Genomic DNA, 26,221 nt, shown 5'->3' on the forward strand with positions numbered 1-26,221 from the left:
ACCAGTAATGCTATCCCTTCGCTGCCCTAGACCACCAGTAATGCCATCCCTTCGCTGCCCTAGACCACCAGTAATGCTATCCCTTCGCTGCCCTAGACCACCAGTAATGCTATTCCTTCGCAGCCCTAGACCACCAGTACTGCTATCCCTTCACTGCCCTAGACCACCAGTAATGCTATCCCTTCGCTGCCCTAGGCCACCAGTAATGCTATCCTTTTGCTACCCTAGACCACCAGTAATGCTATCCCTTCGTTGCCCTAGACCACCAGTAATGCTATCCCATCGCTGCCCTAGACCACCAGTAATGCTATCCCTTCGCTGCCCTAGACCACCAGTAATGCTATCCCTTCTTTGCCCTAGACCACCAGTAATGCCATCCCTTCGCTGCCCTAGACCACCAGTAATGCCATCCCTTCACTGCCCTAGACCACCAGTAATGCCATCCCTTCGCTGCCCTAGACCACCAGTAATGCTATCCCTTCGCTGCCCTTGACCACCAGTAATGCTATTCCTTCGCAGCCCTAGACCACCAGTAATGCTATCCCTTCACTGCCCTAGACCACCAGTAATGCTATCCCTTCGCTGCCCTAGGCCACCAGTAATGCTATCCTTTTGCTACCCTAGACCACCAGTAATGCTATCCCTTCGTTGCTCTAGACCACCAGTAATGCTATCCCATCGCTGCCCTAGACCACCAGTAATGCTATCCCTTCGCTGCCCTAGACCACCAGTAATGCTATCCCTTCTTTGCCCTAGACCACCAGTAATACCATCCCTTCGCTGCCCTAGACCACCAGTAATGCCATCCCTTCACTGCCCTAGACCACCAGTAATGCCATCCCTTCGCTGCCCTAGACCACCAGTAATGCTATCCCTTCGCTGCCCTTGACCACCAGTAATGCTATTCCTTCGCAGCCCTAGACCACCAGTAATGCTATCCCTTCACTGCCCTAGACCACCAGTAATGCTATCCCTTCGCTGCCCTAGGCCACCAGTAATGCTATCCTTTTTCTACCCTAGACCACCAGTAATGCTATCCCTTCGTTGCCCTAGACCACCAGTAATGCTATCCCTTCGCTGCCCTAGACCACCAGTAATGCTATCCCTTCGCTGCCCTAGACCACCAGTAATGCTATTCCTTCGCTGCCCTAGACCACCAGTAATGCTATTCCTTCGCTGCCCTAGACCATCAGTAATGCTATCCCTTCGCTGCCCTAGACCACCAGTAATGCCATCCCTTCGCTGCTCTAGACCACCAGTAATGCCATCCTTTCGCTGCCCTAGACCACCAGTAATGCTATCCCTTCGCTGCCCTAGACCACCAGTAATGCTATCCTTTCGCTGCCCTAGACCACCAGTAATGCTATCCCTTCGCTGCCCTAGACCACCAGTAATGCTATCCTTTTGCTACCCTAGACCACCAGTAATGCTATCCCTTCGTTGCCCTAGACCACCAGTAATGCTATCCCTTCGCTGCCCTAGACCACCAGTAATGCTATCCCTTCGCTGCCCTAGACCACCAGTAATGCTATTCCTTCGCTGCCCTAGACCACCAGTAATGCTATTCCTTCGCTGCCCTAGACCACCAGTAATGCTATCCCTTCGCTGCCCTAGACCACCAGTAATGCCATCTTCGCTGCTCTAGACCACCAGTAATGCCATCCCTTCGCTGCCCTAGACCACCAGTAATGCTATCCCTCCGCTGCCCTAGACAACCAGTAATGCTATCCTTTCGCTGCCCTAGACCACCAGTAATGCTATCCCTTCGACCACCAGTAATGCTATCCCTTCGCTACCCTTGACCACCAGTAATGCTATTCCTTCGCTGCCCTATACTACCAGTAATGCTATCTCTTCGCTGCCCTAGACCACCAGTAATGCTATCCCTTTGCTACCCTAGACCACCAGTAATGCTATTACCTTCGCTGCCCTAGACCACCAGTAATGCTATTACCTTCGCTGCCCTAGACCACCAGTAATGCTATTCCTTTGCTGCCCTAGACCACCAGTAATGCTATCCCTTCGCTGCCCTAGACCACCAGTAATGCTATCCCTTCGATGCCCTAGACCACCAGTAATGCTATCCCTTTGCTACCCTAGACCACCAGTAATGCTATTCCTTTGCTGCCCTAGACCACCAGTAATGCTATCCCTTCGCTGCCCTAGACCACCAGTAATGCTATCCCTTCGATGCCCTAGACCACCAGTAATGCTATCCCTTTGCTACCCTAGACCACCAGTAATGCTATTACCTTCGCTGCCCTAGACCACCAGTAATGCTATTACCTTCGCTGCCCTAGACCACCAGTAATGCTATTCATTCGCTGCCCTAGACCACCAGTAATGCTATTCCTTCGCTACCCTAGACCACCAGTAATGCTATCCCTTCGCTGCCCTAGATCACCAGTGATGCTATCCCTTCGTTGTCCTAGACCACCAGTAATGCTATCCCTTCGCTGCCCTAGGCCACCAGTAATGCTATCCTTTTTCTACCCTAGACCACCAGTAATGCTATCCCTTCGCTGCCCTAGACCACCAGTAATGCTATCCCTTCGCTACCCTAGACCACCAGTGATGCTATCCCTTCGTTGCCCTAGACCACCAGTGATGCTATCCCTTCGTTGTCCTAGACCACCAGTAATGCTATCCCTTCAATGATCTAAACTACCAGGAATGTTACCCGTTTACTACTCTAGACCACCAGGGCTTTACTAAAAACAACTTCACAACAGCTCCCAACCGCCCCAGATTCAGCGAGACTGTCCTGCATCCCATCATGTCCGAGTTTCAACAGCGACAGGTCTTGATATATCCTAGCGCATGCGCACACGGAGACTCTTTATACTCAGTATGATGACCACTTGGGCACCTGCGTAGTGGGATCCGGCTGATGCCGGATACCTGGGTGCGCAGGCGCATTACTTACTCTCACGTCTAACCGGATATTCAATCGGCCGAACACATGAGGAGATCTCACGCCGCAGCACCCTCGCAGGTGACTACTATTGTATTTATTATCTTTTGTATATAAGGGGGCTTTGTTTGGACGATCTCTCTACACTTCCCCTGATGAAGACGCTCTAGCAGCGTCGATACGCTTGGGGCCTTGATCCCCCCAGGATTTTTCTGGTAACCGTTTATGCACTTAGCACTTTGAGTGCGGCACAGATGTAACCGGTGGCCTAGGGATGGTCTAGGGAATTGTTGAAATCTTTTCCTTTACCTGACCAGAGACATCATAGCGCTTCCTAGTCCTGGACTATTTGGCCGCTTACCTTCTATTATATTCTTATTTGCTGTGGCAGGACCTAGGTTAACTTGCACTATTCTAACAATTTACATTTTTTATATCTTGGTTATGTATGCAGGTTACTTAGGGGATACCGGTATGTGTACAGACTAGGTGGCATGTGTTTGAGTTCAGCTGGCAGCACAGGTTATTATAATGCATATCTATTTATTGTAATATTTGTCAGCCCACTTCATGTTTAATTATACATTTTTTATGTGTCTATACAAAATATTGTATTCACTGCCAGGTCAGTTTGTACCTATACAAATGTTTGATTACCTGTATATACCTACTTTTTCCTGGGGGATCGTATTTGGTTTATTCGGCCTTTTTTGGCCTTTTTAAATTGTTTTGTATTGTGTGTTCTTTTCTTTGCTCCTGTTTTTTGTATTGTTGTGTATAATAAAGTTTATTATGGTTGGTTGATCTCACTAGTGTGCATATCTTTTTTTTCTTCCTGTGTTTTTTATATGCACGCTGTTGATCCCTGTTTAACTAATTTGTTGCGGTGCCCGCTCTCTCTCTGTTTTGAATCTTCACCACTCTGTAGCTCATCGGTGGGGGGGGGGGGGGGAGGGGGGTACGGGGCTGCCTATCTCTGTTCAGTGCATAAATTAAATTATATATTCACTGTTTCTATCTCCTGTTAAATCCAGCACTTGAACACACGTTTCCAAGCTGCACCTCTACCAATGAGCCACAGCTTATAATGATGTAGATAGGAGAGTGTGGTTATCTTGATTTATTGCAGGCAATGAACCCAGAAGCAGGTTATACATATCCATAGAGATACATTTTATATATGACAATGTATTTCTATGGTCCCTGTATACTGAGGTGAAGAAAAATATGTTTTTTGTTCCTACAAAAGTAGTACAAATAATAAGTTATTACAAAAATGTCTCCTCAGGTCTCGAACTTAAATCTTTAACATTACAGGAAGTAATTTAAGCTACTAAGTCACAAGCTCTGTTTATGTCATGGGGAGAATTTTGTGTACTTGATCTGTTTTGCCAGGAATGCTATAATTTCACTGCCCTAGACCACCAGGAATGCTATCATTTCACTGTCCTAGACCACCAGGAATGCTATCATTTCACTGTCCTAGACCACCAGGAATGCTATGATTTAACTGTCCTAGACCACAAGGAATGCTATCGTTTCACTGCCCTTGGCCACCAGGAATGTTATCATTTCACTGTCCTAGACCACTAGGAATGGTATCGTTTAACTGCCCTAGGCCACCAGGAATGCTATCATTTCAATGCCCTACACCGCCAGGAATCCTATCATTTCACTGTCCTAGACCACCAGGAATGCTATCATTTCACTGTCCTAGACCACTAGGAATGCTATCATATCACTGCCCTAGGCCACCAGGAATGCTATCATATCACTGCCCTAGGCCACCAGGAATGCTATCATTTCACTGCCCTAGACCCCCAGGAATGCTATAATTTCACTGCCCTAGACCACCAGGAATGCTATCATTTCACTGTCCTAGACCACAAAGAATGCTATCATTTCACTGCCCTAGACCACCAGGAATGCTATCATTTCACTGTCCTAGACCACAAAGAATGCTATCATTTCACCGCCCTAGACCACCAGGAATGCTATCATTTCACTGTCCTAGACCACCAAGAATGCTATCATTTCACTGCCCTAGACTACCAGGAATGCTATCATTTCACTGTCCTAGACCACCAGGAATGCTATGATTTCACTGTCCTAGACCACCAGGAATGCTATGATTTCACTGTCCTAGACCACCAGGAATGCTATGATTTCACTGTCCTAGACCACAAGGAATGCTATCGTTTCACTGCCCTAGGCCACCAGGAATGCTATCATTTCACTGCCCTAGGCCTCCAGGAATGCTATCATTTCAATGCCCTACACCGCCAGGAATGCTATCATTTCACTCTCCTAGACCACCAGGAATGGTATCATTTCACTGCCCTAGACCACCAGGAATGCTATAATATCACTGAATAGGCCACCAGGAATGCTATCATTTCACTGTCCTAGACTGCCAGGAATGCTATCGTTTTACTGCCCTAGACCACCAGGAATGTTATAATTTCACTGCCCTAGGCCACAAGGAATGTTATAATTTCACTGCCCTAGGCCATGAGGAATGTTATAATTTCACTGCCCTAGGCCACAAGGAATGTTATAATTTCACTGCCCTAGGCCATGAGGAATGTTATAATTTCACTGCCCTAGGCCACGAGGAATGTTATAATTTCACTGCCCTAGGCCACGAGGAATGCTATCATTTCACTGCCCTAGGCCACGAGGAATGTTATAATTTTACTGCCCTAGGCCACGAGGAATGTTATAATTTCACTGCCCTAGGCCACGAGGAATGCTATCATTTCACTGCCCTAGGCCACGAGGAAAGTTATAATTTCACTGCCCTAGGCCGCGAGGAGTGCTATCCCTTTACTTCCCTAGACCAGTAGGGTTTTACTATAAACAACTTCACTGACCTAGACTACAAGGATTGTCTATTTATCCAACTATCCATCTTCTGGAAAAGATGCCATTTGCAGGTATGCTGGTGGATGAGGGCCCACATGATGTTTCTGCACACGACCCATCCCTTGTCTGTGTCTGCCACTGTTTCTGGCAAAAGTAAACCAGGACTACACATTACCATTAGTTACTCAATATGTTATATGTAAACTTCAGTTTAACAAGTATTAATAATAATATTAGTGACTTCCATCAATCAGAAACAAGTCAATGGCTGCTCAGAACATAAATGATCACGTACTTGTTTAGTTACTGTATATAATAATCCTAGAAAAAAATGTCACAACTGTATTATGGCTTATTTTTTGAGGGATAAGTTGTATTTGTTAGTTAGTGGCACCGTATTGAAAAACATATACTGTAAGTTATTACCTAAGTGTTATTAACTCTTTATACCCAGATAGCCAGGCACCTATGCACACGTTTGGCGGATGCAGTTTAGATATAGCACTATTGAGCCCAAGTTTACCATTGTTTAATAATGGATTCCACACAATAATGAAGTACAGCTAACCCGAACAGTTATGATGCCAGTAATTCTGGCAGTTGTCATGCTTTACAACAATCAATATGTTGTGTTAGAAAGTTATGAAGCAATACAATGTTAATATAGCTTGCCTTGACAGTGTACCTGCTGTTTGAGTTGACTTTTCCTAATAAGCTGTTGTGTGTGTACGTGAGGAGTAGCATCAGTTTTCCCCTCTGCGGGCTTTCTCTAATTCCAAGTTAACTCTCTGAGCTAGTGAGTGGAGACTATTTCATGTAATGCCTTTTCTCCCATACACAGAACATTGTTTCCCGGCTCTCCTGTCTCTATGTCTACAGCCTCCATAGTAGCAGCATGAAGGATATTACATATCAGTACTGAGCAATGTTGCTGTGAACCCAGTACTGAGTTTTGACAGTAAATCATTCGGGCTGAAATTCAGCAAGATTAAAGTTTTGCACGGCAGTCTTCATCCAGGGTCTATTGGAGTAAGATGAATCACTTGTCAAAGTAATTAATATACTCCTGTCTTGGACTGGAGAATACTTTTACTTTAAGTTTTGTGCTATAAATGACAGTGAATCTGTTGGACTGCACAAGACCACATCCCGTTACATCAAGTTGACCCCACTTTTCAAATAGTTTACAATGCAGGTATAACAACTCCTAAAGTTACAACATTTTTGCGAAACTGCACAATGAGCAAATTGTTGTGACTTTTTTTATGCCCGTTCCCTGGTGAAAAAGACTGGTGTGTAACGAGCAGTGTGTCTGTGCCTCCCTCACCATGCAGCTCCCTCCTTTCTCTATAGACTTTTATGGATATCTAAAATCTGATCCTTTAGTGAGCTGATAATGCGTCCCAACTCTCAAGATGGAATTTAACCAGTAAACTGTGATTCAATTGTAAGTTCTAGAGACTGAGAAGTGGAAAAATGAATAAAGAGGCATTTTCCTTATTAAGATATAGCACAACGTTTTTACACTTTACATTACTATTGATTTATAATTAGATTGTTAAAAAAATCAGTGCTTATTTAAAAAAGAATAATCCAGATGTCTCACATCATTACTAATGGTAGAGTCCCGGTGAATCAGACGTTGCACATGACTGTCAATACTACTACCAGATGAAAGCTTAGCATAGATGGCCGAGTGAGATTCCTTTTCCCGCTGCTTGACTATCACTTCACAGGCTTTCCATTCTTGCATCACTTTTTGGTACCTGGAAGCAATTGCTTCATCAACCTGTGAGTAAGAACAAAAACAATTATAATTTTCTTTTATCCAATATATGAAAAAAACAACACAATTGTTGCATTTACTAGATTTTGAAATGATAATTATAATAATAATAAATGAACTATTACATGGTCAACCATTACATTTTATGGCCTGTATATTATATTACATGGGAATTTATGGCCTGCTGCAAATAAATACTACAGGATTTTTAGGCTGGATGCAGAGAGATCAGAGGACTAAGCTAGCATTAAATAAAGGTGGACACTTACGGCACCGCTCGCTGCATGATGTGACTATCAGTGACAGCAGGTGTAGGCTTATGGGAGTAGTACTCTCTTATTAGCCCACGCGTGTGACTGGAGATAACCTTTTTATCGCCGCTCACAGCTTCTGACTCATGATGTCCTCTGACAGTCTGATCGGCGGTAACAATCTCAGAGCTGCCGGTGTTTCTCGTGCTGTCATGCAGATGACAGTGTGGGAAACACCGATGTTCGGGGTGCCGAACCCAAACAGTAACATGAACATCCTGGAGAAGTTCGTGTTCTGGGTCCATGCCTGAACACTAGGTGTCCGGTACGGATCCCGAACTTTACTGTTCGAGTTTGCCCATCGCTAGTCAGCACGTATAGAAGCAGGTTAAGCAAGGAGTGGACAGAAGGTGAAGTGCACCAAACGACAGTCTTGAATCACAACCAGAAGACACAGGTGTGTGCCTAATGGGCCTTAAATAGGTTAACCCCTTTCTGACATATGACATACTATCCCATCGACGTGGTATGGGCTCGTATGGCCACCGACGGGATAGTACCTCATCACCGATCAGCCGCGCTCACGGGGGGAGCCTGGCCGATCGGGGCCGGGTGTCAGCTGACTATCACAACTGACATCCGGCACTATGTGCCAGGAGCGGTCATGGACCGCCTCTGGCAAATTAACCCCCGGAACACTGCGATCAAACATCGCAGAGTTCCGGCAGCATAGGGAAGCATCGCGCAAGGAGGGGGCTCTCTGTTGGCTTCCGAGACCCTCGGAGCAACGCGATGTGATCGCATTGCTCCGAGCGTCTCCTCCGTCCTCCTCCCTGCAGGCCCCGGATCCAAAATGGCCGCGGGCTCCTTCCGGGTCCTGCAGGGAGGTGGCTCCTGAGTCTCATAGCATATACATGATGATTGGTGGACTACATTAGCACAAGTTGCTTGGCTTTATTGTGTATAGCTTTTGTAATTATGTTTTAGTTATTTTGCTTCCTCGTGCTAAAAAGACAATTGTAAACCCGTACTGTATACTTGTTGTATCTCCTGGGCTCTAGAGCTTAAATAGGCTTCTGTGGCTTCAGCGCTTATTCCAGCATTCAGCCCCCCATTTAATCAGTAACTCATCTATTTTGGTGAGTATGGTCATCATTGCTGCAGCATTGTATGCTACCACATTCTGATTTTCCTGCCTAACATCAGGGACTAAACAGAAGTGCAATTATATAGAAAGAAAAATGGAAAAATTACTTTTTATACAGAATAATACTTCATTTTTGTATTCAGTGTTTTTAGGTACACCTCACTAGTTTGATCTTTTATCCTAATCTAAAAAATTTCTTAAGACGTGGAATAGCTTTATAGGTCTTGAAGGTGAAGAATATAAAATAAAATACTCACTCGGTCCATTTCTTTCTTAGTCATTCCAAACTTATAATGCCCAAGTAGAAAAGGCCAAACTTCTTTGCGAATATCATGTTCCACTCCTCCATAATACACCAGCCTCAACAGTTCCAACTCTTTGTAATTCTGTGACACAGAACAAAGCACAGCATTAGGAGTGTTCCTATCGAAATAGAAAAAGCTGCACTCATAAAGAACCATTTTTTTTTTAAAGTGGCCCTTCTTTTCAAGTAACTTGCCATTTTGTGGTACAGACCTAGCTTTAACTTCTGGTCACCTGGAGTGCCGTAATTACAAAATTGTTGTTAAAGAGGACAAGTCACTACTCAGTATCAGTATTTGTAGGCCAAAATCAGTAGCGGGACAATCAGAGGAAAACTATACTAGAAACACGTCACCACTTCTGCATTTATCACCCACTCCTGGTTTTGGCTTACAAATAAAATACTGACCAAATACTGAATGTGTAAATGTGACCTATCACTGAGAATGGAGTCTGCTGATTGATGGTGCCCATCCAAATGAATAAGAGACTATATAAAACATGGTCAGACTAAGTTCAGTATGTCATTTTAGGTATATGCCACAGAGGAGTATAACGGCCCTACAAATCTTCATCCCTTGGACACTTTGTTCCTTCAGGTCTTGCTTGACAATAGACTTTAAAAATGTGAGAGAAACAAAACGATACACTCCATAACATAAAACTGAGAGGAGCGATATCCCTTACAGTCATTAACAACATTTGTGCCATCACAAATCACAAATGTGGGGTTTAATGTTTTAGGATGCCTCAGCATTCTGTTTAATAGGATGCCCGGTATCGGATATAATGTAGCAAATTCATCTTGTCAGTAAGGGAGATTAAAAAAGTATAAATCACAAAGAGAAAATTGCACAGAATGATTTATGACCTGTGTACAAATCTGAAAAAGTGGTGTTGTTGGATTTTTATCCTGGCAAAAAACAAGACTCTGAAAAAAGACAATGTAAAGTGAAAGCATTTCAAACAAAGAATCAATAATGGTCCGCACAGATAGTGGTCCTAAGACAAGGCAGAAAAACATGTGCCGATATGGTAACACCTTTTGCCGTTTCAGCTGGCCAACAGAGTATTGTGGAAAAGGTTATTACATCATATAACATTATCATTACATTATCATATACATCGGAGCAATATGTCTCCACCATCAGTGTCAAAGATATGTGACCGCTGTCACATGTACAACACCAGAGCAGCTCTAGTGGCTTCATCTCCAATGATGGTGCAGGTCTAAATCAGATGGAACCGCTCTGATACTGGCCACGCAGATTGGGCATTGTAAGAATGATGACCTCGAATGCACGGAACTAATGTGAGTCTCCCGACCCGAGCACAACAGCCGGTCTATCTGTGCATCACAGTCAGTATTCAGATCATGAAACATGGATCAGTGGAACTGACCTGAGGTCCCAGCCCCTTTGATACTGGGCAGTGGAGTCAATGTATTTCTGAATTAAAATTTTGCCCACCAAAAGTAGTGACATCAAAAGTTAGGTAACAAGCGGCTACTAGCCAAAATAATTCTATGTAGTCAAGGGACCATACACAGACTGGAGAAGATTTAATTTTTTGACGGTAGAGTCCCTGAAAAATAAGATGTGGACCTCAGTAATCAGCTGTAATCTGTAAGTACATGTAAGTCAAGTTTCCTGTAGCGCTACCAAAGGGCATTACACAGTACTGAACCAATGGGTTATCTATGTGTGGTGGCGCTACCAAAGGGCATTACACAGTACTGAACCAATGGGTTATCTATGTGTGGTGGCGCTACCAAAGGGCATTACACAGTACTGAACCAATGGGTTATCTATGTGTGGTGGCGCTACCAAAGGGCATTACACAGTACTGAACCAATGGGTTATCTATGTGTGGTGGCGCTACCAAAGGGCATTATACAGTACTGAACCAATGGGTTATCTATGTGTGGTGGCGCTACCAAAGGGCATTACACAGTACCGAACCAATGGGTTATCTATGTGTGGTGGCGCTACCAAAGGGCATTACACAGTACCGAACCAATGGGTTATCTATGTGTGGTGGCACTACCAAAGGGCATTACACAGTACTGAACCAATGGGTTATCTATGTATTGTGGCACTACCAAAGGGCATTACACAGTACCGAACCAATGGGTTATCTATGTGTGGTGGCGCTACCAAAGGACATTACACAGTACTGAACCAATGGTTATCTATGTGTGGTGGCGCTACCAAAGGGCATTACACAGTACCGAACCAATGGGTTATCTATGTGTGGTGGCGCTACCAAAGGGCATTACACAGTACCGAACCAATGGGTTATCTATGTGTGGTGGCGCTACCAAAGGGCATTACACAGTACTGAACCAATGGGTTATCTATGTGTGGTGGCACTACCAAAGGGCATTATACAGTACTGAACCAATGGGTTATCTATGTGTGGTGGCACTACCAAAGGGCATTATACAGTACTGAACCAATGGGTTATCTATGTGTGGTGGCGCTACCAAAGGACATTACACAGTACTGAACCAATGGGTTATCTATGTGTGGTGGCACTACCAAAGGGCATTATACAGTACTGAACCAATAGGTTATCTATGTGTGGTGGCACTACCAAAGGGCATTACACAGTACTGAACCAATGGGTTATCTATGTGTGGTGGCACTACCAAAGGGCATTACACAGTACTGAACCAATGGGTTATCTATGTGTGGTGGCACTACCAAAGGGCATTACACAGTACGGAACCAATGGGTTATCTATGTTGTGTGGCGCTAAGAAGGGCATTACACAGTACTGAACCAATGGGTTATCTATGTGTGGTGGCGCTAAGAAGGGCATTACACAGTACTGAACCAATGGGTTATCTATGTATTGTGGCACTACCAAAGGGCATTACACAGTACTGAACCAATGGGTTATCTATGTGTGGTGGCGCTACCAAAGGGCATTACACAGTACTGAACCAATGGGTTATCTATGTGTGGTGGCACTACCAAAGGGCATTACACAGTACCGAACCAATGGGTTATCTATGTATTGTGGCACTACCAAAGGGCATTACACAGTACCGAACCAATGGGTTATCTATGTGTGGTGGCACTACCAAAGGGCATTATACAGTACTGAACCAATGGGTTATCTATGTGTGGTGGCACTACCAAAGGGCATTACACAGTACGGAACCAATGGGTTATCTATGTTGTGTGGCGCTAAGAAGGGCATTACACAGTACTGAACCAATGGGTTATCTATGTTGTGTGGCGCTAAGAAGGGCATTACACAGTACTGAACCAATGGGTTATCTATGTGTGGTGGCGCTACCAAAGGGCATTACACAGTACTGAACCAATGGGTTATCTATGTGTGGTGGCGCTACCAAAGGGCATTACACAGTACCGAACCAATGGGTTATCTATGTGTGGTGGCGCTACCAAAGGACATTACACAGTACTGAACCAATGGGTTATCTATGTGTGGTGGCGCTACCAAAGGACATTACACAGTACCGAACCAATGGGTTATCTATGTGTGGTGGCACTACCAAAGGACATTACACAGTACTGAACCAATGGGTTATCTATGTGTGGTGGCGCTACCAAAGGGCATTACACAGTACCGAACCAATGGGTTATCTATGTGTGGTGGCGCTACCAAAGGACATTACACAGTACTGAACCAATGGGTTATCTATGTGTGGTGGCGCTACCAAAGGACATTACACAGTACCGAACCAATGGGTTTTCTATGTGTGGTGGCGCTACCAAAGGGCATTACACAGTACCGAACCAATGGGTTATCTATGTGTGGTGGCGCTACCAAAGGGCATTACACAGTACGGAACCAATGGGTTATCTATGTGTGGTGGACCTACCAAAGGGCATTACACAGTACTGAACCAATGGGTTATCTATGTGTGGTGGACCCACCAAAGGGCATTACACAGTACTGAACCAATCTCACTTATCTATTTGTTGCAAAACAGGATACAAGTGACTCCATTCCTAGGACTCCAGTCTAATAATGCAGAATTCAAAAGGTTATTTGACTAAACTGGGCATCTCGTTAAAAGGGTTGTCCGAGAATCTAATATTGATAACAAATCCTTTACTATGTGTCATTAAAATGAATTAGGATCAGCTTTTTCCACTATGTCCCACACCAATCACGAGAAAATGAGCTGCAAAATCCCTTTATTAAATGATTGCAGTTATTGCACATGCTCACTACAGCTTAAATGCTGGTCGCACATGCTCACAACCACTCCACTCACACAGGGGAATTTGGGCCCTAACATACTTGGATCAAAGGGGGCTTCAGCAGCTGGACCCAGAGTGATGATACATTTGTCATGTGTCTTGTGGATGGGTGATAAGTGTAATTCATGGAATAAACCTGTTATGCTTTGTTGTATGAAGCTGGAAACCCTGACTTATTCAAGTATTTTGACAGTGATGTAAATAATCAGGTTAAACAAATTGTGATAATGAAAAGTAGACATGGAGATCTAGTTTACCTTCATGTCCTTCTGATATTTGCTCCACACTTCTTTGGTTAAGCCACCTGATGCGTCAGTGGGTTTGTCAGGTGGAATTATGGAGTGATGGACAAGTGCCGAGAGATGTGTTCGCACAGTGGATAAATGACGGCAGTAAGCAAGCCCTGAGGAGAAGCAGCACAGGAAATAACATCATTTCATGTAACACACTAATTAATGAACGAAGCCAAAAGAATTGAAGAATTGAAAGAAGCAATACTTACTACTGGAATACCCCTCGCCATCCACTCCGGTGCTGCCGCTCCAGCGTACTCCTCCAGGGCTGGAACTGAGGATGTCCCCACCACTTGTCACCTGACAGCTAAGACCACTGATTGGCTGCAGTGTTCACGTGACTGACGAACAGAAAATCATCACATCAGAAGTGATGATGTTCCCACTACTAAAGACAGGTGACTGGGACATGATCTTGTCCAGTCCCAGCAGGGACCATCAGAGCGGCAGTGCTGGAGCAGTGTGGGAGTTCCAGTGATAAGTCTTTCTTCTTTCTTTGTTTTTATAAGGATCGTTTAACGAGGGATACTTAAGGAGGATAAAGTTTTTTTCTCTATCACTTTCTGAACTGTTTAAAAAGTTGAAAAAAAATAACAAAAAGTAGAATTGTTTTCTAGAGCGGGGAATAAGTAGTTGGCGACATAAAACCAATTATAAACCTTTCTGAAAAAGCCACTTACCATGAAAAACAATAAGTTCACATGAATGACAGTGAAAGGGCAGAAAGACTGATCTATAATGGAGTGGTCAATAATGGCAGCGTCCATGAGGCATCACATATTCTAGAGCAGATTCTACTTATATACATCTAGTACGGTTAATTTCACGAAAGGTGAGATTAATCTGAATTAGGGATTTTAAAGGGCCACTGTCACCCCCTCCAGCCGTTATAAACTAAAAGAGCCACCTTGTGCAGCAGTAATGCTGCAGTCTAACAAGGTGGCTCTTTTAGTTTTTGATTCAGTTATTCCCTCAATAAAGCATTTTAAAATTTGTACAAAATAACCTGTCCTTAGACCTGGAGGCGGTCCGAAGCTTCCTCGGTGAATCTCCCAACGGCCGTCACTATTCTCTTGTGGGGATGTGGTCGCCGCCCCCTGAGCGCTGTTTCTTCTTAAATCCGGCGCCTGCGCTGTGCGTGCCTGCCTGGGACAGGCGCAGTCTTCATTGTCCGTCATAGCTCAGATGCAGGGTGCCTGACTGCGCAGGTGCGGGCAGTGCGGCCACCCTGTTGCTGAATCCCCGCCCCGCACTGTGTTATTCATTATGCACAGTGCGGGGCTGGGGTTCCTGGGCATGCGCACTGCGCTGTTCAGACGCTCCCCCAGCTCAGACGCTCCCCCAGCTCCCCCGCCTTCCAGCGTTGTTATTTGCGGCTGCTTCATTCCAAACGCTGGCAAGGGAACCTGTATATTACGGCAACGCTGGAAGGCGGGGAACCGGGGTAGCATCTGAACAGCACAGTGCGCATGCCCAGGAACCCCAGCCCCGCACTGTGCATAATGAATAACACAGTGCGGGGATTCAGCAACAGGGTGGCCGCACTGCCGGCACAGGCGCAGTCAGGCACCCTGCATCTGACCTATGACGGACAATGAAGACTGCGCCTGCACCAGGCAGGCACGCACAGCGCAGGCGCCGGATTTAAGAAGAAACAGCGCTCAGGGGGCGGCGACCACATCCCCAGAAGAGAAGAGTGACGGCCATTGGGAGATTCACAGAGGAAGCTTCGGACCGCCTCCAGGTCTAAGGACAGGTTATTTTGTACAAATTTTAAAACGCTTTATTGAGGGAATAACTGAATCAAAAACTAAAAGAGCCACCTTGTTAGACTGCAGCATTACTGCTGCACAAGGTGGCTCTTTTAGTTTATAACGGCTGGAGGGGGTGACAGTGGCCCTTTAACTAATACTGCTACTTCGTCCAAAAATCACAAGAATTAGTACATTTAAACCAAAATTCAGATAATATATTTTTCAGACTACAGGACGCACCTTTGAGCCAGACACACAACAGGTGGAGATTGCACATTGACCCGTAGTTTTTCTGGATGCATCTGGATTTCTTAAGTGCCCATGACTTCTAAATATACTTGCCCATTACCGAGGCAGCCTCTGTTATTCATGTTAGGTTGGTATCTTTGATTTATTATTTTCATTTTTTATTTGATATTTTATTTTTTTCTACATGTTGTCTTAATGGGAATCTGTCATCTGGTTATTGCTAGGCAAACTGTGAGCAGCAGAGAGCCTGATTCCAGTGATATGCCACTGATAGGACTGCTGGTTGTCATTTCGATACAATCACTGTTTTCTCTGCTGCAAGTTCTCTTAATTTAGATGAATGCATAACCCACTGACACAACTGATTAGCTGCTTTTTGTGTACACTGTGCATAGGCAGAAAGTTACTATTCAGTGGTGAAGTCAGGGTTTCACAGAGAAGGAGGACTACATGGCACAAGACACCCGGTCCTATGGGGATAATCTCCTGCTGATAAAAAAATGATTTTATTCAAACTAAAATAAGCAGCTCAGTAAGTGACACATGACTGGAATCAGCATCTCTGCCATACACCATGCTGCATTCAGATTACATAACAAAAGCCTGCTGACAGATTCCCTATAACACTAGTCTATTTCATGTTTTTTCACACATTTTATTCACTATATATTTTATGTTTAGTCACTAATTATTTACTTTATATTTATTTATTGAATTATTTCACTTGTGTCTACATATTTTATTAAATACACATTTAAATATTTATTATACACTGCTAAAAAAAAATTAACGGAACACTTAACACAATGTAACTTCAAGTCAATCACACTTCTGTGAAATTAACCTGTCTAGTTATGAAGCATCCCCGATTGTGAATCAATTTCTCCTGCTGTTGTGCAAATGGAACAGAAAATAGGTAGAAATGTTAGACAATTAGCAAGATAACCCCTATAAAGCAGCGGTTCTGCAGAGTGTGACCACAGACCATTTCTCTGTTCTCATCCTTTTTGGCTGTTGTTTTGGTCACTTTTGCATTTTGTCATTGCTCTCACCCCTAGAAGTACAGTAGCATGTGGCGGTATCTACAACCCACAGAAGTTGCTCAAGTAGTGCAGCTCATCCAGGATGGCACATCAATGCGAGCTGTGGCAATAACGGTAGCTGTGTCTGTCAGCACAGTGTCCAGAGCATGGAGCAGATACTAGAAGACAGGCCAGTACACCAGGAGATGTTGAGGGGGCCATATGAGGGCAACAACCCAGCAGCAGGACTAACTCCTCCTTTGTGCAAAGAGGAGCAGTGCCAGAGCCCTGCAAAATGACCTCCAGTAGGCCACTAAAATTGATGTGTCTGCTCAAACTGTCAGAAACAGACTCCATGAGGGTGGGATGAGGGCTCGATGCCCACAAGTGGCTTACAGCCCAACACCATGCAGGGCGACTGGCATTTGCAGAGAACACCAAGATTGGCAAATCTGACATTGGTGCATTTTGCTCTTCATGGATTAGAGCAGGTTCACATGGAGCACATGTAACGGACATGACAGAGTCGGCTCACACCATGGAGAACGTTCTGCTGCCTGCAACATCCTCCAGCAAGAACGGTGTGGCAGTGGGTCAGTAATAGTGTGGGGAGGAATTTCTTTGGAGGGCCTCACAGCCCTACATGTGCTAGCCATAGGTACTCTGACTGCCATTAGGTACCGGGATGAGATCCTCAGATGCACTGTGAGATCATATGCAGGTGCGGTTGGCCCTCGGTTCCTTCTGATGCATGACAATGCTGGACCTCATGTGGCTGAAGTGTGTCAGCAATCCCTGCATGATGAAGGCATGGAAGCTAGAGACTGACCTGCCCGTTCCCCAGACCTGAATCCAATCGAGCACATCTGAGACATCATGTCTCATTCCATCCACCAACACCTCATTGTACTACAGACTGTCCAGGAGTTGACTAGTGCTTTAATCAAGATCAATGTCTCTGCTGGATGGCAGGCTGTATAGTCGCATCATGCAACAATGCAGCCTGCAATCTAGATGTAGCAGAGCTAGACGCATCACAGGACAAATGGATTATTATCTTCTCAGCGGACAGGTGAGGAATATGGTTGTTTATTAGTTTAATTATGTTACAGGAAACATTGGCTTCAGTAGACTGGGCGTTAACGTGAGTATAGCTTGTTTAGTTTAATTTAGATTCATTAAAGGAGTCTGTGTCATTATTTCAATTAAAGGACTTTATTCTGGGTGTGTGTTTTTTCATATAATATCACTATGGGGATAGTAGTGGGAGTATCTTATAGATGCCTCTCCATTACTAACCTCTTGGCTTGATGTTACATGCCAATACAAAGGTGACATCAACCCCCCCAACTATCACCACACTTGCCACTGCACCAGGGCAAGTGGGAAGAGCGAGGCCAAGTGCCACAATTGGGGTGGCTAAGAGCTGATGTTTTTAGTCTGGCAGGGGGCCAATATCCATGACCCCTTCTTAGGCTATAAATATCAGCTCACAGCTGTCTGCTTAGCCTTTGAGGGGGAGACCCCATTTTAATAACCAGTAAAGGCTAAGTATACAGCTGTGAGATGATATTAATAGCCTGGGTAGCTCCATGGGTGTTATGCCCTTGCCAGGCTATAAACATTTGCTCCCAGCTGTCCGCTTCCTCTCTGCTGGTTAATAAAACGTTGGGAGATCCCACACCAAATTTTTCAGAAAATAATTAAGTAAAGAAACCATGTACAGTAAGCTGCACAAGCACTGTACTAATTATATACAGTATGTCACTGACATGTTTATATCTATCTGTTCTATGTGTATATATCTATTCTATCCTGTCGGGTTGGCTTTTCAAAGGACATGGGTGTTTAAAATTCGGACTGCACTCACATGATCCGAATGCCGTGCGATTTTTTTATCACACCCATTGACTTGCCTTGGCGAGTCTAGTCCGAGATACGAGGACAATCGCAGCATGCTGTGATTTTTTTCTCAGCCCGATCTGAGGTGAGAAAAAAATTGCAGATGAGGGACTCATAGATTAACATTAGTCAGAGTGCAATCCGAATTTTTATCGGATTGCAGTCGTTTGGTTTCCTCGCAGATGAGTATGAGATCTACTACAGATACTCAGATCCAGACCCTTTTTTCAGACTTTTAAAAGAAATGTTCATCCTTGTTTCTCCATGACTTTTCATAGCATTTTTACCCTCTGGCAATAACGACTTTTCATCCAATGTCAAAAACTTTCATATACCTCAGAACCATTTTTCATCAATACTTTCCACCTGTCTGTATACCCATCCTCTGAGTATAATATCACTACAGTACATAAGTAATAACAAGTAGAAGGTCAAACTGAATAAGTTGCATTTATTACAGTTTATATGGATGAGATAAGAGAGCTTATTTTAGCTAAGGACAATAGCTACAATGTTATTAAAGAACAAAAGCACCTAGAGAAACAGAAATATTAACAAAATGGTTTGGGAAATTAAATGAATCTAGGTTAGGCTGGGATCACTGGAAGATATAGCACAAAGAAACAAACTTTTTGAAAAAAAAAAGTAAGAGAAAAGGAGCCCTTAAAATATAATGATAGTGAGATTTCGATTTATCCTGATTTCTAAACCCAGGAAAAAAGAATAATTTGTTTCCATTAAAAAGAGATATATCAAGCTGAATTAAAGCGAACTTGTCAGCAGGATTTTGCTAAGTAAACTACAGGCATTGTCAAGTTGTCATTGTTAAACTGATTAAAATGATACCTAGGATGAAGAAATCCGTCTTGTGGTTCTTGTGTAATCAGTGTTAGAAGTTTACAGTTAATGAGATGCCTGTGCCCCGGGGCAGGACTGTAGGCAGAGTCTTATCTTCCAGATCTAAGCCAGAGAAACCAAGGGGAGACCTGCCCATAGGACGTCCCGAAGCACAAACATGTTCCTTCTCATAGAGAGAGACTGCTTGTGTGTCGGGGCAGCCTGTGGGCAGGTTCCTCCTTGGTTTCTCTGGCTTAGAGAGGGAAGATAAGACTCTGCAAAATTCTAACACTGATTACAAAAGAACCACAAGATGGACTTCTTCACCCCAGGTATCATTGTAATCAGTTTAACAGCGCCAACCTGAGAGTGCCTGTAGTTTACTAAGTAAAATGCTGCTGACAGGTTCGCTTTAAGTAAAAAGCAGAATGAGATAATCATTGTTCATTAATATGATGCAGACTTAAAAATTGGATAACAGCAGAAGCTAAACTTATATAAATACAGCAGAGTATGTCAATTTATATAATAAAATAGCAAAGAAGGTGCAGGGCTGGAGAGAGGCATGATTAAAGGAATTGTCTATTTGTAGAATGTTACAATGGAAAGGTGTATGAACATGGCATTATATATGGAAGGAGTTTGGATGGTCCTCATGGAGTGTTTTTTTATTTTACTCCCTAAATGAGCTAAATATATTCTAAATAAATTAGGCCCTGTAACGTAAGAAGATTGGGTGACAAGCTGAAAAAAAACGACAATTTTTATATTAACAAAGAGGAACTATGAACTGTCTGCTTATATCCAAGAGAAGTTGGTAATTTCTTGGATCCAGAAAAAAAAGGATACTCTTATGCACTTTTGGACATTGATTATGAGGTTGGAAAAACCACCCCTATGTTTCTAATTGGGAATCTCAAAAATACCCGCCGCTTTAGGTGACTTTTTAGAATAAGTTCCCTTGTATGTACATTAGGATTAACATAATTTCTGCCCATTATATGACCTTTGTTCTGTAGTCTTCACCAGGTTTTGCCTGTGCAGTGACAGTTCCCCTATACTTTAGGGGTTGAGGGAGACTAGCTGCAATTATATCTTCCATGCACTTTACATACAGACCTGATCTCTCGTGTCTATGTAGCACATGTTTATAAGTAGCAGCAGCATGGAGGACATTATTCAGCATTACTTAGCCGTGTAGTTGTGAATTTAACTCAGGGGAGATAATTCACTTCTTAAAAAGCTGCAGTACGATGTCTCCGTGTGTCTCTGCCTCTCTCTGTGCCTATTTCTATCTTCACCCCCTCTCCATAGACTTCAATAAGAAGCTGTAATCTGACACCTCAGTGAGACAGCAGTCCATCTTATCTTGAGCAGGATGGGTTTTACCTATTGGTCAGAGTGAATGTTCAGGAAGCAGGTGGGAAAGAGAGCAAGTGGCTCATAAGTGGAGGCAAAGCATATTTCTGTGATTATATATTACGCAGTTTCTTATTTTTGCTTCTACTATTGATTTATACAAAGTTTGTTGAAACGACAGTGACCATTTCAATATGACTCTAGATAATGGATTAAATAAAATCAATGGAGCTAGGAAGCAGGGAGACCATCAGATCAATGGGAAAATCATGCAAAGAAATTAACTATTATGACATATGGAGAATAAAAAATATTTATGGAAGATGTGCGCCTGTTTTTCCAGTTCTTATACTGTATGTCTTTATCACAAATGTAATTTTAAGGAACAAAATGGCTCTTGCCTGCACAAAACGCCTTTAGTATTCTGGTCCAGTGTTTTATGATCATGCACTAATTGGAATAGAGTTTGGGGTAGATGTCAGGGTGTAACATAAAGGATGGAGGGTCAATCCCTACTGGTAACACACAAGATACAACAGTAAAAGAGCGGCAGCATTATCCTAAAGTATAAACAGGCTCGGTCTCATTGAATAGCGTCTGGCACACCGGGAAGACATATTTAAGAGGATTTCTTAATAAACGGATTAGTTTAGAAAAATGAATAAAGGATTCCATAAGCAGAGACTGGCAGCGAAACCTGCCTACCTGGGAATGGATATAAAATCATCAAAAGGAGGGAAAGATAAGGAATTGGATTAGCGGTGATAAGTATCAGGTTTATGTGATGAATAGAGCACAATGTAAGCGATTGGCATAATGCGCCCATAAATGACTACCTTACTGAAGGAGAAGGATGGGTGTATAGCTGGAGAAAAAAATACATCAAAAGTCCAAAATAAAAAAGCTTTGTTATGAATATTATAAGGCATTATATGGGACTAGCATTAATAGTACGTCTAGTAGGATAAAAATATTGTGCAAAGTTCTCAAGATGGTGGTAATCAAATGGGTGCTCCATTAACACTGGGGCAGGTTCCAGATTTGCGGTGCGGACTCCAAACTCAGCATCAGTCTGCCCAAGGCTCACTGCCGCTGCTGCCCCGGACTATCACCACTCACACACGTAGGCCTCGTTCACACGTCCACAATTAAATGCGCAAGTGAAAAAAATTGTCATCAGTGTTTTTCATCAGTGTTTGGTCCGTGTGTCCGTTTCTACCATCGGTGTGTCATCAGTGTCTTTCACGGAAAGAAAAAAAAAATTACTAATTTATAAATGAAGCTTCTCCTACACTTTGCAATGTGAAATACATATCGCACACGGATGACACCTAATGCATCCCTGTGCTGTACGTGGGTCTCATGGCCCCATAGACTTGTATTGCCACTTTTGATCTATCCTGCCGGAAAAAAAAGGACATGTGCACAGCAGCATAGATTGCAATGTGTAAGCCTTAGGCCTCATACACACATCCATGCTGCACATACGATTTGTATCTGTTTTTTCAAGGATACAACATGTACCCATTACAATCTATGGTGCTATTTACTAGTCGATGTTTTTTCATGGAACGTTTGTCTTTTTCCGCTAGCACAGATGACAATGGCCAATACAAGTCTATGGGATCATGAAAAACACGTACAGCACAGGGATTGCTTCCGAATTTAACATTGCAAAGTATAGGAGAAGCTTTGTAATTTATTTGTCTCCAAAATCCATCAGTGAAAAACACTGACGACACAATGATGCTAAACACGGACACACAGATAAACACTGATGGTACAAACGTACACACTGAAGACACACTGATGGTAAAAACGGAAGACACACAGATTGTAAAAATTGACACACGGACGACACACTGATGGTAAAAATGGACACACGGATGACACATTGATGTTAGAAACGGACACACGGATGACACCCTGATGGTAAAAACAGGCACATGGATGACACACGGATGGTAAAAATGGACGACACACTGATGGTAATAATGGACACACGGATGACACACTGATGCACAATACTGATGACACTGGTACCATTTTTTCCATGTATGTGTTTAAATACAATCTGTGAATGAGGCCTTGGGCGTCCGTCATCTAATTAATTATTTTCTTCTCTCCAGTTACCATGGTAATAATCTTAAAACGTAATTGTCATTTTCCTTCCATAAATTAATAGTACATGTAAAAATAAGCAACTTTGTAATACAACTTATCAGATGCATCCGCTTTTCTTCTCCTCCAGGATTGACTATTAATTCTCACTTCCGGGGTAAAATCTGTATTCAGTGAAGACAGATTTTCATATCAGTGAAATAGGAAATTGCAGTTAGTGCTTAAAACATTCTATGGAGAGGGAAGGGGCAGGAGGAGAAAGGAGCTATGGGCTGATACAGACATCCTGCTGCAAGGTCTCCTGAAATGACACTTTTTCCTTTTTACACTTTAAATCTATGGTTAAAAAAAGTGTAAGTGTTGTTTCAGAACTTGCAGCAGAATGTGTCAGCCCGTATCTCCTCCCTCCTCCTCTCTTCATAGAACTCTATGAGCACCAACTGCCATCTCCTATCTCTGTAATGGGGAAATCTGTCTTCACCGAATACACATTTTACCCATGAATTGACGGCGAAGAATCAGTCCTGGAGGGGAAAGTAGCAGATTACTCCGAGAAGATATATGACAAAGTTGCTTATTGTAATATGTACTATTGATTTATGTAATAAAAATTAAAATGACAATTACTCTTTCAGACAGGGCTGACACAGATGTGCGTGGACGTAACTGCATTGACTTCTGACAGACTCCTGTTTCAATCGGGTTGACTACTCTTTTCTTCACTGATTGTTTTACATACTTATCTTTAAGTTATTGATCGGTATGTGGTTAATTGGAAAATGTCATAGCGCAGCAGGCAATAATATGAAGCAAACAACGAAACAAAGTAAAACTGTATGACGAATACAGGGGGCAGAGTGCTGTGTGATGTACCAAGCGGTACAACCATTACATGTAACCGCCATAATACTCATGGAATGGTAGTTCCCCTCTGAAAAGAAATATGGGGGGGTGTCTCATGGTAACACAGACGTTATTTAATAGGTTTGCCATGGTTTGTGTTGGTATTTTCATTTCTGGATGTCATGCCAGGATCAAAAGGTCAGCTCAGTAAGCTATGTAAGTCACAAGCAGGTTTATTCCAGTTCTGGCCAGTTGCTTTTCCCGCACTTTTTATGGATTTTGATTGGCTGCTTCATAAAAAAATGGGAAGATTTTATGTATGAAAGGTCTGGTGTTTGGTCAGTTGTGCCATTCACCTCATAGGAAGCAAAGAAGATCCCACCCTCCCTCCTCCAATATTTATTATTCCTTATTGTCGTGATCCAGCTCTCTGGGTGGATTGGATTATTTGAGGTTTATTCTACTGCTATTTTAGCTATTAATTTATTGCATTATTATAAAGTCTATTTGGTTACCCTAAATAAACATCAGGGCCATTTTCTTCCACAATATTGTGTGTTGTGTTTTATTTAATGTATTGTATGGGTTTTGTGCTACCATGAGCGTCACCCTACATTCATGGAAAGGTGTATGAGGGAAAAAGGATATTGACTTACATCCATAGAAAGCTCTGGAAACAATCTGTCTTTTCATGTTTTCACACAATAATTTTAGCGGTGTTCTGTGGGAAAAAAAGAAAATAAATTGAAAAATGAGCCGTATATGATATGCCAACTACGTACACACAAAGGGTTACTCACATCTGAATGTTTTAGATGTCATAGGAGCAAAAAACTGTATTGATGGCATCAAGTGCTATGATTCTGTAAAAGGGGTGGACATATCGACGACCTAGCCATAGAATAGATCATCAATATGAGATCACTCGGGGCCCGACACCTGGCATAGGTCATCAATGTGCTGGTCCTGGACACTCCCTTTAAGATATCTGACAATCACCAACAAAGCTGCTGTAAGTTACATATACCCCAGCACAACACTTCCCTTTTATCGAGGAAAGATATGTTGTTCTTCTATTTATAACATATGAAGTAAACTACAGCCAGAATCACAGCACTTGGAGCAAATAAACCCTTGAAATGATATTAAACAGATGAAAATTATTACCGACGACCAGGAATATGACCTTTTTCTCTGGAATTTACTTATGATAATTATTCTTAAAATCAAACTCCACACGGGAATATTAATTGGCAACGTTGCACATATACAATATCGTTAACTTTATCAATCAATAATTTTTTGCTGATTCTAAGTGACATGATGTAACAGAGCACAGGGACAGGTGCGGTCTTCGTTTCCCCCTAATTGGGGGCAAGGCGTGGGACATCTCGTTCTTGCTCTTCCACTTGCAGACAGAGCAGTGGGGCAGGATCTTTTCAAAGCCATATAAATTAGGGCTCATTCAGACGTCTGGTTTTCACGGATAAAACTCATACCAAGTATAGACAATGCCGCCGTTCACGTGTCCGATCTTTTTTGCGGTACAAGTGGTCTGCCCAAAATCGCTGAGACATGTCTGATATTCATCCGAGTGTTGGATCACAATTGGCAATGCGAGTTTATGGGTCCATGGAAAAATTAGCCGCCACCAGACATGTTTAGCGGCGACTCTCTCATAGAGAACATAGGAGAACTTGGTCGAGTGAGTGATCCTGTTTATGGGAGTTCATGCAATATGAGCTATGGACGCAAGTGTGTCAGAGGTGATGAGATGACGCAGGGAGTGTACCATTCAAAGAGTAGGGCTAGGTAATAGCAAATATTCATGGGAATGGAAGGTTAAGAGCACCCATTGAAAACTGTAGGAGGATGTAGTAAAACGGGCAATGTGAACGTTGTAATTAGTTTATTTAGAAAAAAAAATAGTCAAGGGTTGTTTGATTAAGCATAGGAATCACTTTCTGAAGATTTTTCTTTTTCTTTTTACACATCTCAGAAAAACCCCACTTAGGCACGGGCTGTATCAGGTGCTATTCTTCCATACAAAAAAATGGGAACATGAGCCCTAATGAAGCTGTAGCCTGTTACTTAGATTAATGCCATACCACTTACAAAGGAAATAAGAAATAGTTACATTACGACCTTTAATTTTTTAAAGTAACATAAAGCAGAAAACTAAACAACTTTAGTCATGTGTAATCAACTTTAATTATTTCTCAAACTGTGAGGCTGGCCTCCTAGTTGTTGGCGAGGAGCAAGCAGGTAGGTTTCATACAATTAATCATGGGCTGCACCGCCTTTCTATAACTGTACAAATCTCTGGTTTATCTC

The 26,221-nt window shown here is 42.9% G+C and overlaps 1 protein-coding gene across 3 annotated transcripts in view; it reads right to left on the reverse strand.

The window, feature by feature from the left end:
• SGSM2 (small G protein signaling modulator 2) overlaps positions 1-26,221 on the reverse strand; it is a 464,397-nt gene that overhangs the window by 33,381 nt on the left and 404,795 nt on the right. For all 3 annotated transcript variants that reach the window (XM_077294414.1, XM_077294412.1, XM_077294413.1), the window contains 4 exons: positions 24,544-24,608; positions 13,765-13,910; positions 9,221-9,349; positions 7,386-7,568 (listed from right to left, as the gene is read on the reverse strand). In XM_077294414.1, the coding sequence (XP_077150529.1) occupies positions 7,386-7,568; positions 9,221-9,349; positions 13,765-13,910; positions 24,544-24,608 (523 nt within the window). The remainder of the gene's footprint in view (positions 1-7,385; positions 7,569-9,220; positions 9,350-13,764; positions 13,911-24,543; positions 24,609-26,221) is intronic.

The sequence above is a fragment of the Ranitomeya variabilis genome, chromosome 3 (genome assembly GCF_051348905.1).
Source record: "Ranitomeya variabilis isolate aRanVar5 chromosome 3, aRanVar5.hap1, whole genome shotgun sequence".
NCBI classification, from domain to species: domain Eukaryota; kingdom Metazoa; phylum Chordata; class Amphibia; order Anura; family Dendrobatidae; genus Ranitomeya; species Ranitomeya variabilis.